At 48.7% G+C, this 14,473-nt stretch overlaps 1 protein-coding gene across 2 annotated transcripts in view; it reads left to right on the top strand.

Moving 5' to 3' along the window:
* The window catches only part of LOC307208548 (zinc finger protein 500-like), a 77,047-nt gene extending 64,031 nt beyond the window's left edge, over window positions 1-13,016 (top strand). Inside the window, exons 1-6 of one of the 2 annotated variants that reach the window (XM_079963239.1) lie at window positions 944-2,096; window positions 4,260-5,018; window positions 8,283-8,391; window positions 9,061-10,118; window positions 10,443-11,696; window positions 12,138-13,016. In XM_079963239.1, coding sequence (XP_079819365.1) covers window positions 4,296-5,018; window positions 8,283-8,391; window positions 9,061-9,827 — 1,599 coding nt within the window. In that variant the 5' untranslated portion in view covers window positions 944-2,096; window positions 4,260-4,295 and the 3' untranslated portion in view covers window positions 9,828-10,118; window positions 10,443-11,696; window positions 12,138-13,016. Of the gene's footprint in view, window positions 1-943; window positions 2,097-4,259; window positions 5,019-8,282; window positions 8,392-9,060; window positions 10,119-10,442; window positions 11,697-12,137 lie in introns of those variants that run through there. The other variant, XM_079963238.1, reaches the window with a different exon arrangement.
* Window positions 13,017-14,473: the final 1,457 nt, after the last annotated feature.

The following is a 14,473-nucleotide window of genomic DNA, read 5'->3' as shown; positions in this document are numbered from 1 at the left end:
AGAGAAGGCCCCGTTCTCGTGTTGCCACCCTCCAGACCTCTCGAGGAGGAGGCACACGAAAGAGGGCCTCAGAAGATGATCTCAGGGTCCAGATAGGTTCATATGGAAAGACGTATTGTGGTTCTGAGCCATTTAAGTCTTTACAGCTCAGAACCAGCACTTTGAATTGGGCCCGGAAACTAATTGGTAGCCAGTTGAACCAGGATCAGTGTAATATGCTCAAACCGTCTTGCTCCAGTGAGCAACCTGGCCGCTGAATTCTGCACTAGCTAAAGTTTCCAAATCATCTACAGACGCAGCTCTACATGTAACACATTGCGGTAATCTAACCTTGAGGTTACGAGAGCATCAACAACAGTAGTTAGGCTATCCCTGTACAGAAAGGGATGTAGCTGAGCCACCAGCCTAAGCTGAGGCCACCTGAGCCTTGAGGGACAGCAAAGGATCCAGGAGCACCTCCTAGCGACGAACCTGCTCCTCCAGAGGAAGTGTAACCCCATCAAGAGCAGGCGACCTCCCAGCCATCTATCTGGTCTAGGGAACCACCCACTAACAGAGCCTCAACTTTATCTGGATTGAGCTTCAGTTTGTTGGCTCTCATCCAGTCCATTACGAAGGCAAGACACTGGTCCAGCACTTCCACTGCCTCACCTGCAGACAGAAAGAAGAAATGGAGCTGAGTGTCATCAGCATGCTGCTGACAACTACTCCAAACCACCCAGTGGTTTCATGTAGATGTTAAACAACATGGGAGATAGGACTGAGCCCTCCGGAACCCCACATTGAAGGTGTGGGGAAATTTGCTTTGCTTCCACATTTTCACATCGATCTCCTTTGTTGCAGCGGAGAATTGTTTCAGAATGTAAAAACCAAAGCGCATCAAAAACATTCTGAAACGCCTAAAAACAATTCCAGTTAAAAACATGCTTCAATCCAGTGATCACGGGATTGCCAAGAGGAATATTCTTCCGCCACCAAATGCCTGCGGTGAACAGGCTATACTAAGTAACCGCAGCCAGGCCTTAACTCCCTGGCCAGACCGTGGAGCATGAAAGGGAGGCTTGGTCTCTGCCCTCCCTTTTCCTTGAGCTTTTAAAAAGGAAGGAAGCAGTGAATATCATGTTGGTTTATAGAAAGTGGTTTTGTTACGCATGGATGAGTTTACAAATAGCTGATAGACACGGAATTGCAAGCTCTTTATTTTCATTTCTTTCTTCTTTTTCTCCCACTACTTCTTTCTCTTTTCCCTTGTTTTCTCTATTTTCCATTCCTTTTTTTATGTCACCGTTTGTGCTTTTATCTAGATTAGAACTTTAAAAAATAATAATGAAATAAGCACATAAATGCTGGGATGGTGTGTGTGTGTGTGTGTGTGTGCAGGCCCTGGAGGCAAATTTGGCCCTCCAGTCCTCTCTGACCCTCAGGACTCTTCCCAGACTGCTCCCCTCTGTGGAGATGCTGGTCCATGAGGGCAAATGGGGCACTGCCCCACCAGTGCCAGGTGGCCCCCACCTGCCTGCCTTTTTTCTTTCAACCAAGCCAAAGAGAACTGCTGTCTGTCGGTTTCCTCCTCTCAGTGTTGCCCCTTGCGGAATTCAGCAGGTAGGAGGATGGGGGCAACCCTAGAATTGGTTGGCTCTGCCTGCCACTGCCTCTCTGGCGCCACCTACTGTTGGGCTCCTCGGTTTCCGCCCTACCAGCCCCAGTGGGCACCAGCCACGTGGAAGCTAGCCTACCAGTCGAGAGGTGAAGCTTTCATTCATTCCCCAGTCCGCAATTGCCCCAGGCCCCGCCCATCATTGACATGTGGCCCCCGGAAGGCTGCCCAGAAGGGAATACGGCCCTCGGGCTCCCCACCCTGTAAAAGGGAAACCGTCTGCAAATGCATCAAAGGGTTAAAGTGACCGAGTGCTTGGTTTGCTAGAGGGGCCAAATAAAGTGCTGTTTTTTTTTGGCTGGATGGAAAACACTCGAGGTTTTTTTTCCCCGTTGGGGGTGGGGTTTGGTTTTGAATTCGCCTGCAGGGAAAAAAAACCCAAAACCAACAAAAAACAGGAGGAGGAAGGAAGGGAAAAAAGATCTCAGTGCGTGGAGAGGTGAGTGGCAGGAGGGCAGAGGCAGATCTCCAAAGGTGGGGGGACAGAAGAAGAGGGAGTGACTTTTTGGGGGGGTTGGGGGAAGGCAACGCATTTCCAGCCCCTCTGCTTTGATCCCGGGAGGTCTAACTCTGACCCCAGCAAAATCTCTCGCGCTCATTTCCTTCCGCATCAGAGAATGGATCCTCCACGCAGTAACGCTTTTCTTTTCGGGAAGGTGGAGGTGTTTTTTGTTTTTGCAATGCAGGGAAATGGAGTAGCGGGGGCGGGGGGGGGGGAATAGATCTGGTCAGTGATTTTCCCTTAAAAAATGTTGAGGGGGAGTGTCATTTTCCTACTCATAGTGAAATGCTGCCCCTCAAGGAGGCCAAACTTAGATTCACCAAATGTTTAGGTCTGTGCGTACCCCTGCGTACCCTTTAGGAAAAAAGCACTGGATCTGGTTCCAGGAGGAGACACATCCCCAAACACACACACACACACACACACACACACACACACACACACATATGAAGCTGTCAAGCTCAATGCCGCCTGCACTGACCAGCAGCAGCATTCCAGGGTTTTGGGTAGGAGGGAAGGTGTCTCTCCTGGGATTAGAACCCGGGACCTTCTCTGCTTCTAAACTGCGACCCCCTTCACAGCAAGGCAGCGCCTTCCGCGCTCCATTCCACCCTTCCTCCCACCCTCCGCAACACTCTGCCAGCATTCCATGGCTACTGAGCATGCTCAGTTCTTCTGGGCTGTTTTTTTTGGGGGGGGTTCCCCCCTTAAAGTCCCCCCCTACTTCTGCAAATCTTGGGGTTTCCCTGAGGATACTCCGCTCTTGTGAGCGGGTGGCGCCAGCATTTCAAGCACGCTGTATTGCGTGTCTGGGTTCCTACCCCCTTTTTTTGGCTTTTAATTGATTTTCTCTGTTTATTTTATTTTTTTTATTTCATGATTGTAAAAAGCAACAGCCTCAAAGCGTTTTGCATTAAAGATGAAACGATAAAATTACCGCCAAGGAAAATGTATAGCGATAACGTGAGATGTACAAAAAGTTAAAACGACAGTAGATGAAAAAGAGATTTAAGACTGGTGTCAACTTTCTAACTTCCTTAAGTTGCTTCGATACTTTCCGGGGGTAGAAAGTTAGGATAAATTTCTTTGGTAAACAGAAACTGCACTATAAATGTGCTTTAAGAGTATGGTGCACACACACCCTCAGCTCACCCATTCCAGGATACTCTATTCCGTTCCGCCTTCCGCTTGTGGTTTCACTCTTCCCTGCCCCCTCAGTGTTTCATGGCCACTCTGAATGCTCAGTCTCTATTGAGATGGTTTGGGGAAGATCTTCCCCGCTCCCTACTTTTGGGAACCTCTGGGTTTCCCCCAAGCCTGCTGATGGCTCACGTCTTTGGGTAGATGGGCCAACTTTTCCCTCTCTAGGTCAGGCACATTCTGTGTAAACAACTAGTCCTGAGTCTTTCATATGCCTGGACACTTACGCCCTGATAATAAAGGGTTTGTTGATCCAGCCTTTGTGGGGAAAGGATCCTGGCTCTGGGGTCTCCAGACATACTGCGGCTGATTCCTTTTCCATGGGACCAGAGGCTGCAGGATGGGTCAAACTCTAAGCCAGGGATTAGCAAACTTTTTCAGCAGGGGGCTAGTCCACTGTCCCTCAGACCTTGTGGGGGACCGCACTATATTTTTTTTTGGGGGGGGGGGATGAATGAATTCCTATGTCCCACAAATAACCCGGAGATGCATTTTAAATAAAAGCACACATTCTACTCATGTAAAAACACGCTGATTCCCAGACCGTCCAAGGGCCGGATTTAGAAGGTGATTGGGCCGGATCCGGCCCCCAGGCCTTAGTTTGCCTAGCCATGCTCTAAGCCGTGGGGAAGGGCTGTCTCTCAGTGGTACAGCGTCTGCTTTGCTCTGTCATTAAGCTGTATCCCTTCCCCAGATTTCAACAGGAAGATGAGATGGGATTTTGAAAAAAAATAAATCAAAATTACTTTTCTCCTTCTCCCATTGGCTCTGGGAATATGAAAGGATTATGGGAAAGTGAAGGCAGCCATCTTGCAAAGGCTGCACCTGCTATGGGGCTCCTTGCCTTCTGCCAAAGCAGCCACCACAGCCAATACTGTATATATTTTGGTTTTAATCTAGAGAAGCTTCTATACAAGAGTTTAACTCTGGGATGAGATGGAGGAGCAAGCGAGTCGTAGGCAAAAGGCCGTCTTGCAAAGTGTCCGAGAAGCTCCTGATGTCCTCCAGGCTGCGATTATTGGAGAAGATCGGCAGAGAATACCGCAAGTTCACATCAAGGAGGAACCGAGCGAGGGGCAGCTGCAGCGCTGGGAAACCCAGTGGCAGGACTTCCTGAAGAAAGTGGAGGTTTCTCAGTTAGGCTGGGCAGCACAGCTGGAGGAGCCCACCCCCTGGGACGACGCCAAGGCCTTCTTCGCCTCCTTCGAGCAAGTGGCCCAAGCCTGCCGGTGGCCCAAGGTGGAGTGGGTGGCCCGACTCTTGCCGGCCCTCAGGGGAGAAGCCGAGCAGGCCTTTAGTGGGCTGGAGGCCGGAGACAGAGAGGATTATGGGAAAGTGAAGGCGGCCATCTTGCAACGGGACGCCATCGGTAGAGAGAAGCTGCGCCAACACTTCCGGGGCTTCTGCTACCAGGAGGCTGAAGGGCCCAGAGGGGCCTATGCGCGGCTGCAGGAGCTTTGCTCCCGGTGGCTGAAAGTCGAGAGGCACACCAAGGAGCAGATCCTGGAGCTGCTGATCCTGGAGCAGTTCCTGGCCGTCCTTCCGCCGGAGATGCAGAGCTGGGTCAGGGGACAGGACCCGGAGACCTGCTCCCAGGCGGTGGCCCTGGCCGAGGACTTCCTCCTGAGGCAGCAGCAGACCAAGAGATGGGAAGTGCAGGTGAGAGTGTTTCATCCCTATACAAACAGCAAGCGGTGGGGACCATTGATAGCCTAAGGGCCACATTCCATTCTGGGGGGCCACATGCTTGCTTGTGTAAGAAGCTGCAAGTCAGGTTTGCCAGAATTGAAAGGTCCTACACATACAACCAGACAAGCAAGAGAGAGCGTTGCAGTTCAAGGGCGCATTTCATCCAGGAGGGGGGAAACGGAGGAGGGAGTATGGTCCGAGAAGAGTCCCGAGGGCCAAGTTGAGAGACCTGGGGGGGCCACAGGATTGTGGGAACATTTATATAATTTAGCAGAGTATCCCCTTTTTGAGTTTATGCAGCAACAAGCGGGTTGCTAACTCGTTTGAGTCCTATCAATAATTATACGTTCCTGGTTGATAATCCCTTTCTGTTCCTCTTAAAGAAAACACATATGAATCTGAATCATATTGACACTTTACTTTACTTTTGAGGGAAGCAGGTGGCGCTGTGGGTTAAACCACAGAACCTAGGACTTGCCGATCAGAAGGTTGGTGGTTCGAATCCCCGCGACGGGGTGAGCTCCCGTTGCTCGGTCCCTGCCAACCTAGCAGTTCAAAAGCACACCAAAAGTGCAAGTAGATAAATAGGTACCACTCCGGCAGGAAGGTAAACGGTGTTTCTGTGCGCTGCTCTGGTTCGCCAGAAGCGGCTTAGTCATGCTGGCCACATGACCCGGAAGCTGTACGCCGGCTCCCTCGGCCAGTAAAGCGAGATGAGCGCCGCAACCCCAGAGTCGTTCGCGACTGGACTTAACTGTCAGGGGTCCCTTTACCTTTACCTTTACTTAATATCAGATTCATTCAGGTTTACAGAGTTGTTCCTGAAGGCAGGTTTAGGTTACATAACAGATAAACTATATATAGTGGTACCTCAGGTTACAGACGCTTCAGGTTACAGACTCCGCTAACCCAGAAATAGTACCTCGGGTTAAGAACTTTGCTTCAGGATGAGAACAGAAATCGTGCTCCAGTGGCGCAGCGGCAGCAGGAGGCGCCATTAGCTAAAGTGGTGCTTCAAGTTAAGAACAGTTTCAGGTTAAGAACAGAATGAATTAAGTTCTTAACCTGAGGTACCACTGTAGTACAGTGGTGCCTCGCAAGACGAAATTAATTCGTTCTGCGAGTTTTTTCGTCTAGCGAATTTTTTCGTCTTGCGAAGCACGGCTATTAGTGGCTTAGCGGCAAGACGTTTTCGTCTTGCAAAGCAAGCCCATAGGGATATTCGTATTGCGAAGCACCTCAAAAATGGAAAACTCTTTCGTCTAGTGAGTTTTTCGTCTTGCAAGGCATTCGTCTTGCGGGGCACCACTGTAGTGAGTCATGAGAAGACCGTATCCGAGCAGTTACCAGTTAACACTCCTAGCAGCAACCGACCAAGTGACAAAACTGCCTGCCACGTAGAGGCAGTTAGTTCTGTCTCACAATGTTGGACTTGATTGATAGCTTTATATTCCACAAGGTCTAGGTCCCGTCCCCCCCACCCGTGTTGTATATGGAATAAATGCCTTCAACTTTTGGGTCCCCAGCTGTCATTGGACTGCAGCTCCCTCTTGCCTGACTATTTGCTAATCAAGTCCATCAACATCTGTGGGGCAAGACAGGAAGCCAGAGGGAAACAGGAAACCAAGTGAGCTCTGCACCTCTTGGCCGCCTCTCCTAAATTTCAGTTGGCACCGGCTAGGGCGAAGGTAGCTCTGACACAATTCAAACCATATGTTTAAAGTGCTTTAGTACCACTTTAAACAGTCCTGGTTTCCCCCAAAGAATTCTGGGAACTGTAGTTTATTAGGGGTGCCGAAAGTTGTTGGGCAGGACCCATATTCGCCTCACAGAACTACAATTCCTATAGTTCAGTGGGAAGAGGGCTAGACTGCTAAACCACTTTAAGAACTGGAGCTTTAAATAACTTTTTTATACCTATAAAGGTTATCTATACTAGCGGCCAAAGTTGTGGGAACCTTTTGGAAGAAGTGTATTTCCGAGGTTTGATGGCTCATAACACCACTAATACCATAAAATTATATATCAGTGGAAAGATAATTTAATGAAGAATGCAATGCAACAAAGTTTGTTCAATTATCTGTATTCTATCAAACGTTATAGCCAAATAACCAGAAAAAGAAAGCACAACTTGCTTAGGTTGATATGCAGGAGCTTTCCTTCATTTGAATGTAGCCAATGAGCATGAGAATTTTTGTATATCTCATTTTTTTCTATGTGTTTCACGTTTCTTCTTTATGACTGCTGTTGTAATAAATAGTTCTTCATAAAAGTTATTGCATTACATTCTTCATTAAATTATCTTTCCATTGATATATAATTTTTTGGTATTACACCCCCAAAAAGTGGTGTTATAAGCAGCGGCATAGCGTGGGTTGTCAGCACCTGGGGCAAGGCAAGTAATTTGCGTCCCCTAACCTGGGGCAAGGCAAGTAATTTGCGCCCCTAACCCCTAACCTGCCGCCGCTGCCAGCTTCTTCTTGCTGCTGCCAGGGCTGGGGTATTTATGGTAAGGTAGCCACGGCGGCGGCGGCGGGTCTGTGTCAGGTGATCTGAGGCGAGTTGCCGCTGGCGCTGCCACCCAAATGAGGCCGCTTGCCCGGAAGAGGAGGAGGGCAGAGAGGCGAGGAAAATGCAACATGGCCCAGCAGCTGCAGCAGCAGCAGCAGCGGCGGGGCTGTGAGGAGGGGCTGCCTGGCACGCCCTCCGCGGCCCTGACGCTGAGAGCCACTGCCTGCCGGACGCCTTCAGCCCGGACGCGCGCACAGCTCGTCGGTTCCGCGAGACATGGGGCTCTGCTACAGCCTGCGCCCGAGGCTCTTTGGCGACTCCGGAGGCGGCGAGCGCGCCCACCCCCCAGATGTTGCACCCGGTGCGGCCGGCCCCCCCTGCACCCCCCACGCTACGCCACTGGTTAGAAAGCCATCAAACCTTGGAAATACACTTCTTCCAAAGGGTTCCCACAATTTTGGCCACCAGTGTATTCATGGTAGCTCAGTTCTAGAGCACTGATCCTCAGCATTTCCAAGCTGGGCTCCCCTCTGGAACCCTGCAGAGCCACTGCCAGTCAGAGTAGGCATTGCAGAACTAGATTAGACTCTTCCTGTAACTAAAAAATAATTTGTGCTATTCAAAAAAACAAAACAAAAACAAAGTCCACCCATCTGGTACTTGTACCTCCGCATATATTCCTGTCTCCCTGCTCTTAAAAAAGGATCCTTGTTTCTTTTTCAGGAGCTGGCAAAGTTTGAGGAGGTGGTGTGCTCTATAAAGACTGAACCATCTCCCTCCAGCCCTGTGGAGATGAAGAAAACCAAGCAGGATCAGGGTGCTGGGCTGCTGGGTAAGCCAAATTTTTCTTGCTCCTGGATTCCAGGAACCATTGTGCGAAATTTAGCTTCAATATTTTAAGAAGTGTCCAGACAAAACTAACTGAAGTATATCATGGAAGATTTTCTTTTTTTTAATTGTGTTGTTTGATCACTGATGTGTTTGTGGCCATGGGCTCCTTTGGGAGCGAGGTTAGAGGTGGAATAAATAATTTGATGAAAGATAAGTTGAGAGTATTTCGGGAGTTCTACCAAGAGTTATATTCAGCAGGTAACAATTCTATGGGGAAGATGAAAGAATATATCGAGACACACTGAGAGATAAAGCTAGAAAGTAGAGATAGAGAGATTATGGAACAACCAATTTCAGAGAAAGAAATAGAGAAAGTTATAGGGAAGCTAAAAGGGGGGAACAGAATAGAGTATTAAAAAATATATTGATTCCTAAAATAAAAGTATTATATAATTCAGTAATAGAGGGTGAAAGGATCCCTCCATCATGGGAACAATCAATAATTATCTTAATTCCAAAACCAGGAAAGGATTTGAAGGACCCAGGATCATAGGCAGATACTCCTTATAAATCAAGATGCTAAAAAAAAGTGAAATAAAAAATATATATTCTGCTCTCAGTTCTGTTAATTTGGTCGTCCCCCCCCCACCTTTTTTTTTCATTCTGAAAGGCTATGTGCAGCTGAGCAAAGGTGGAGAGAAAATTCTGGAGTATTCTGAGCCTCAGGCGTTCCACAGGAGAGCAACTGTGACCGTTTCCCTGGCTGAGGAGGTGGGCAAAACAGGCAGGAGCCAACATACCCCAAAGAGGCAGCAAAGAAACCGCCAGAGGAATCGGGCAGGAGGATCCGTTCCTGGCGTGGCAGACGAGGCCCTTGGCAAACGCCTCTCAAGGCCTAAAGAACAGCCCTGCGCCATTCCAGAGGGAGGTTTCAGCAAAGACTCCAGGCTTGGCCAACTTGAAAGAACCCAAAATGGCGGGGGACAGGTTCAGGACGCCGGGGAGAGCCCTCTTCTGAGACCTGAGAAGTCGCGCATGTGCTCTTACTGCGGGAAAGCCTTCTGCGAGATCGCCCACATGAGGGCCACACACTTTGAGAAGAAGCCATTCCAGTGCTCAGCGTGCGCAAAGTGCTTCAGCCGCAACTCGCTGCTCCTCAAGCACGAGAGGACGCACGACGGGGAGAAGCCGTACACCTGCTCCACTTGCGGGAAGAGCTTCGTGTATAGCTGGAACCTCATTAAGCACAAGAAGAAGCACACGGGCGAGAAGCCCCACAAGTGCTCGGCGTGCGGGAAAACCTTCTTCGAGCGCTCGGACCTCGTGCGGCACGAGAGGACTCACACAGGAGAAAAGCCCTACAGATGCTCCTACTGCTGGAGGCGATTCAGCCAGCAGTGGCTCCTGATGAAACATGAGAAAACCCACATGGCATAGAAACCTCCACAGGGTGAGGAAATGATATCTGAAGGGGCTGCCTCCTTCCCTGTGCACCTTTGAGCGCTGGCCTTGACAGAGGGGGGGGGCTTGGTAGCTCCACACCCTCAGAGGTTTTTGAGTGGAGGGCGGTGGCTCAGAAGAGAGTTTTCTCTCTGACATCCCTAAGCTGCAGAGTTCCCCCATTGTGGGGTTGTGTCTGAGGACACGATTACATAGCTTTTGCCGCTCGACGGAAAAACCCCTTTTTTTCTATGGCTTTCAGCATCTGATATTTTTATATATACAGTGGTGCCTCGCAAGACGAAAAGAATCTGTTCCGCAAGTCTCTTCGTCTAGCGGTTTTTTTGTCTTGCGAAGCAAGCCCATTGACAGCTTAGCGGATTAGCGCTATTAGCGGCTTTTAGCGGCTTTTCGGCTTAGCGGATAAGCGGCTTAGCGGCTTAGAAAAAGGGGGGGAGGGGGAAAAACCCGCAGGAACTCGCAAGACATTTTTGTCTTGCAAAGCAAGCCCATAGGAAATTCGTTTTGCGAAGCACCTTCAAAACAGAAAACCCTTTCGTCTAGCGGGTTTTCCGTCTTGCAAGGCATTTGTCTTGCGGGGCACCACTGTAGATACAGGATCCGGCTTTTTCTCTTCACGGGAATTTACTTCAACTGGTTTTGAAATGTGTGTTTCTCAGGCGAGAACCAGCAAACCAGCAGTGGGGAACCTCCGGCCCTGATAGGAGGTGTTGCAGATAGGCCAGCAGGAGGTTTGCAGGCCCCTGCCAATTGCCTGATCGTTGGCACCTGCTGTTCAGCCCTTTGCGAGCCCCAACGGCAAACTGCTGGTGGTTGGGGCTCAGCAAGCACAGGCAAAGCATCTGTGGCAATGCTGCTTTCTCCTGCAACAGAGCAAAGGGAATCTCTCGCCTTTCAGATGTTGCTGGACCCCCAACTCCCATCATCCCTGACCACATGACCTGCTGGCTGCCAGAGCTGATGGGAGTTGGAGTCCATCTGGAGGGTCACAAATTCCCTCTGCCCTAGGAAAGTTTGGGAACTTGGTGAGGGTTGAAGTGTCCAGCTCTGAGCCCATAATGCAAATGATGAAACCGGTCCCCATCTCTGATCAATATTGAATATATTGTCCAAGGACCAACTTCCCTTTTGAGAGCCAGTGTGGTGTAGTGGTTAAGAGCGGTAGTCACGTAATCTGGGGAACCGGGTTCGCATCTCTGCTCCTCCACATGCAGCTGCTGGGTGACCTTGGGCCAGTCACACTTCTCTGAAGTCTCTCAGCCCCACTCACCTCACAGAGTGTTTGTTGTGGGGGAGGAAGGGAAAGGAGAACGTTAGCCACTTTGAGACTCCTTAAAGGGAGTGAAAGGCGGGATATCAAATCCAAACTCTTCTCTTCTTCTTCTTCTTCTTCTTCTGCTGCTGCCTGTTTTCACGTCCTGGTATTGCCTTAGAAAGCTGATGCTGGACCAGACAACGTGTCTTTCCTGTAAATGTCGTTTGCTCTTAAGCGTGTGCAGAGTGCCTTCTCTTTCCATTGAGTATGTACCATCATATTTATCGCTGTTACTGTGAAGGTGTTTGCGCCGCTGACTTAGTAGCACTTCCTTATCTCCATGGTGTTTATGTCACATATTTTTACCATTGAATTTTGTAAGCTACTCTGGTGTCACTTTAAGCTAAACAGCAACATACACACGCTTTAATGTAAAAAGATGGCATTCCAGTGCAGGTATCACATCTCCTGATGGTGATTTTTTTTTCAAGCACAGATGGAAACATTAGTTGTGCAGTAACAGTGCAAAATGGAATGGAGTTTCTAATCTACAACATTAAAATATCATAAAATATTTTTAAAAGGATAATGTAATGAATGTATGGGGGTTGCTCGTGCGTAAATTGCCACCATGCCTGGCTAGTTAGCCTGGTTAAACCTTTCCTGGCTGGACAGCCCTTCACTTCTTGGCTGTTCAGTCGCTAGCAGAATCCGTCAGTGGGCGTTTCTTAAACTTCTTCCAGCACAAAAGCTCTTTGACGCCAAGTCTACGCCTACTTTCCCTGCGCGGAAGTCTTCTGCGCAGGGTGGGTGTGGGCAGAGGAGGACCTGTGCTCTCCCTGCTGGTCTCCAGCGAAGAGTCCTGGAGACCCCTCTCCGATTCCCCCAACCGCCCCCCTTTATTCCTGGTGTTACGCTGATTTCCTTCCCCAGCCGATGAGTTCCCTCTCTCCCTACTTGGCCCTTCTCCGGCATCGCTTGGGAGCTCTGCCTCCACTGCTGGCTCCGATGTCAGGTCCCTGATAGATAAGAAGTAAAATAAAGAAATGGTCCAATTCTGTGTAACTGAGGACTGAATAAATTATCACTGTAGATTTAAACAGGGCAGCAAATAGATCCGTTTCCCCTCTCTCTGGTCTTAAACACCTGATTTTATGAGATTGAAACAAGTGCTTGTATGATATGTTAGCATACAAACAAAAAATATTGAGATGTCTTTCTTGTGACTCCTGAATCTCAGGTTGATTTTATCATGGGGGAAAAAACTAAAAAAAAACTAGATGGGCTGGAGGGGATTTTTGGTAGGGAGAGGCAGGCATTCAAATTGCTTTGATGAGTCACTTCGCTTTGGGTGATTCTGTTCATTATTATGCCACTATTTTTAATGAGTTCTTTATGTATATAAGGGACGCGGGTGGCGCTGTGGTCTAAACCACTGAGCCTCTTGAGCTTGCTGATCAGAAGGTTGGTGGTTTGAATCCCTGCGATGGGGTGAGCTCCCGTTGTTCGGTCCCAGCTCCTGCCAACATAGCAGTTTGAAAGCACACCAAAAAGTGCAAGTAGTTAAATAGGTACCGCTCCGGCGTTTCTATGCGCTGCTCTGGTTTCGGTGTTCCATTGCACCAGAAGCGGCTTAGTCATGCTGGCCACATGACCCGGAAAAGCTGCGGACAAACGCCGGCTCCCTCGGCCTGTAAAGCGAGATGACCGCCGCAACCCCAGAGTCGTCTGCGACTGGACTTAACCATCCAGGAGTCCTTTACCTTTACCTTTTTTATGTATATGATCACTGAGATTATTTCCATTGTGTTTTACTGCTCATGGTGTACTGTAGACCAATGATTCTCCATCCACCCATTACTAATCCTCCGTTGGGCACTGTATATCAATAAAATATTTAATTTGCTTCATCTAGTTTGGAGTCTGTTGTCTTTGTCACTGGTTCAGCTGGGGTGCAAAGGGAACCCAATAACGTGGTGGGGTCTGCAAAAAAGATGGACTGGGTATCTTTCACAGCCAATAGCCAAACACATTTCAGCTGGAAAGAGTCCTAAAAATCCTGAACACCAGCTTGAGAACGGATCAGGAGCTATAGTCATATTTCAGTTGTGTTGCAGTGACAAATTCTCCTTCCCAGTTTACCCCCACCCCGCCAAAGTGGAAGACTCAAGTGTCTGCAAGTTTTAGCATGATGGGAGATAAAAATGTCTCCATTTGTTTTCTCCATGCTACGCTTACACCTCTTTCATGTCCCCTCTTACTTGCCTTTTCCCTGAATTAAAAAGTCCCAAATTTTCTAAGGTTTCTTCATAGCAGAGCTGCTCCATCCTCTTGATCAATTTTAAAATGCATTTTTTTAAAATACAAAAACTGCAGCAGCAAGCTTAATCCCCAAAGAGGCACTTCCCTCTCTCGCACATGATGGAAAACCTGCCTGCATCATCAAAATGTCTTTTGCTTCAGAATTCTTGGGGGGTGGGGCGTATTCATAAGCAAACTTAGGCAAATGTTATCAGGCAGCTTACTGGTTAAGGATGGACTCCTCTACATGCAAAAGGAAATTTGGGGCACGTTTGGAACTCTTAAGACACTTGTGGGCACCACAAAATAGCCAGAAGAAAAATTGACGACCTCAGTGCCCCTCGCCTGAAAAAAACAGGCAAAACCTACACACCTAAAAACAAAATCTGGGCAAAAAAAGTTGTAAAGTGCCCCAAGTAATAGTAGTAGTGGTAATAGTAGTAATATTCCTATGCTGCCCATCTGACTGGGTTGCCCCAGCGATCCTGGGTGGCTTCCAGCAATTTATAAAACCACAGTAAAGTATTACACATTAAAAAATACCCCTATACTGTACAGCATTAATTCTTGGCTTTGGTGGTCATTAAGCCCAATCCGTGCTCAGTGCAGGATCCTAGACTGTTGTTTAGTCGTTTAGTCGTGTCCGACTCTTCGTGACCCCCTGGACCAGAGCACGCCAGGCACTCCTGTCTCCCACTGCCTCCCACAGTTTGGTCAGACTCATGTTTGTAGCTTCGAGAACACTGTCCCACCATCTTGTCCTCTGTGGTCCCCTTCTCCTTGTGCCCTCCATCTTTCCCAGCATCAGGGTCTTTTCCAGGGAGTCTTCTCTTCTCATGAGGTGGCCAAAGTATTGGAGCCTCAGCTTCACGATCTGTCCTTCCAGTGAGCACTCAGGGCTGATTTCCTTCAGAATGAATCGGTTTCATCTTCTTGCAGTCCATGGGACTCTCAAGAGTCTCTTCCAGCACCATAATTCAAAAGCATCAGCCATCTTTATGGTCTAGCTCTCACTTCCATAAGGATCCTAGACAGATAGATGTAAAACCTAGGATGGAAACGCCCA

The sequence above is a fragment of the Podarcis cretensis genome (genome assembly GCF_951804945.1).
Source record: "Podarcis cretensis genome assembly, chromosome: 2".
Classification (NCBI taxonomy): domain Eukaryota; kingdom Metazoa; phylum Chordata; class Lepidosauria; order Squamata; family Lacertidae; genus Podarcis; species Podarcis cretensis.
The sequence above is the reverse complement of the archived record's forward strand: the minus strand, read 5'-3'. Positions and strand labels throughout refer to the sequence as shown.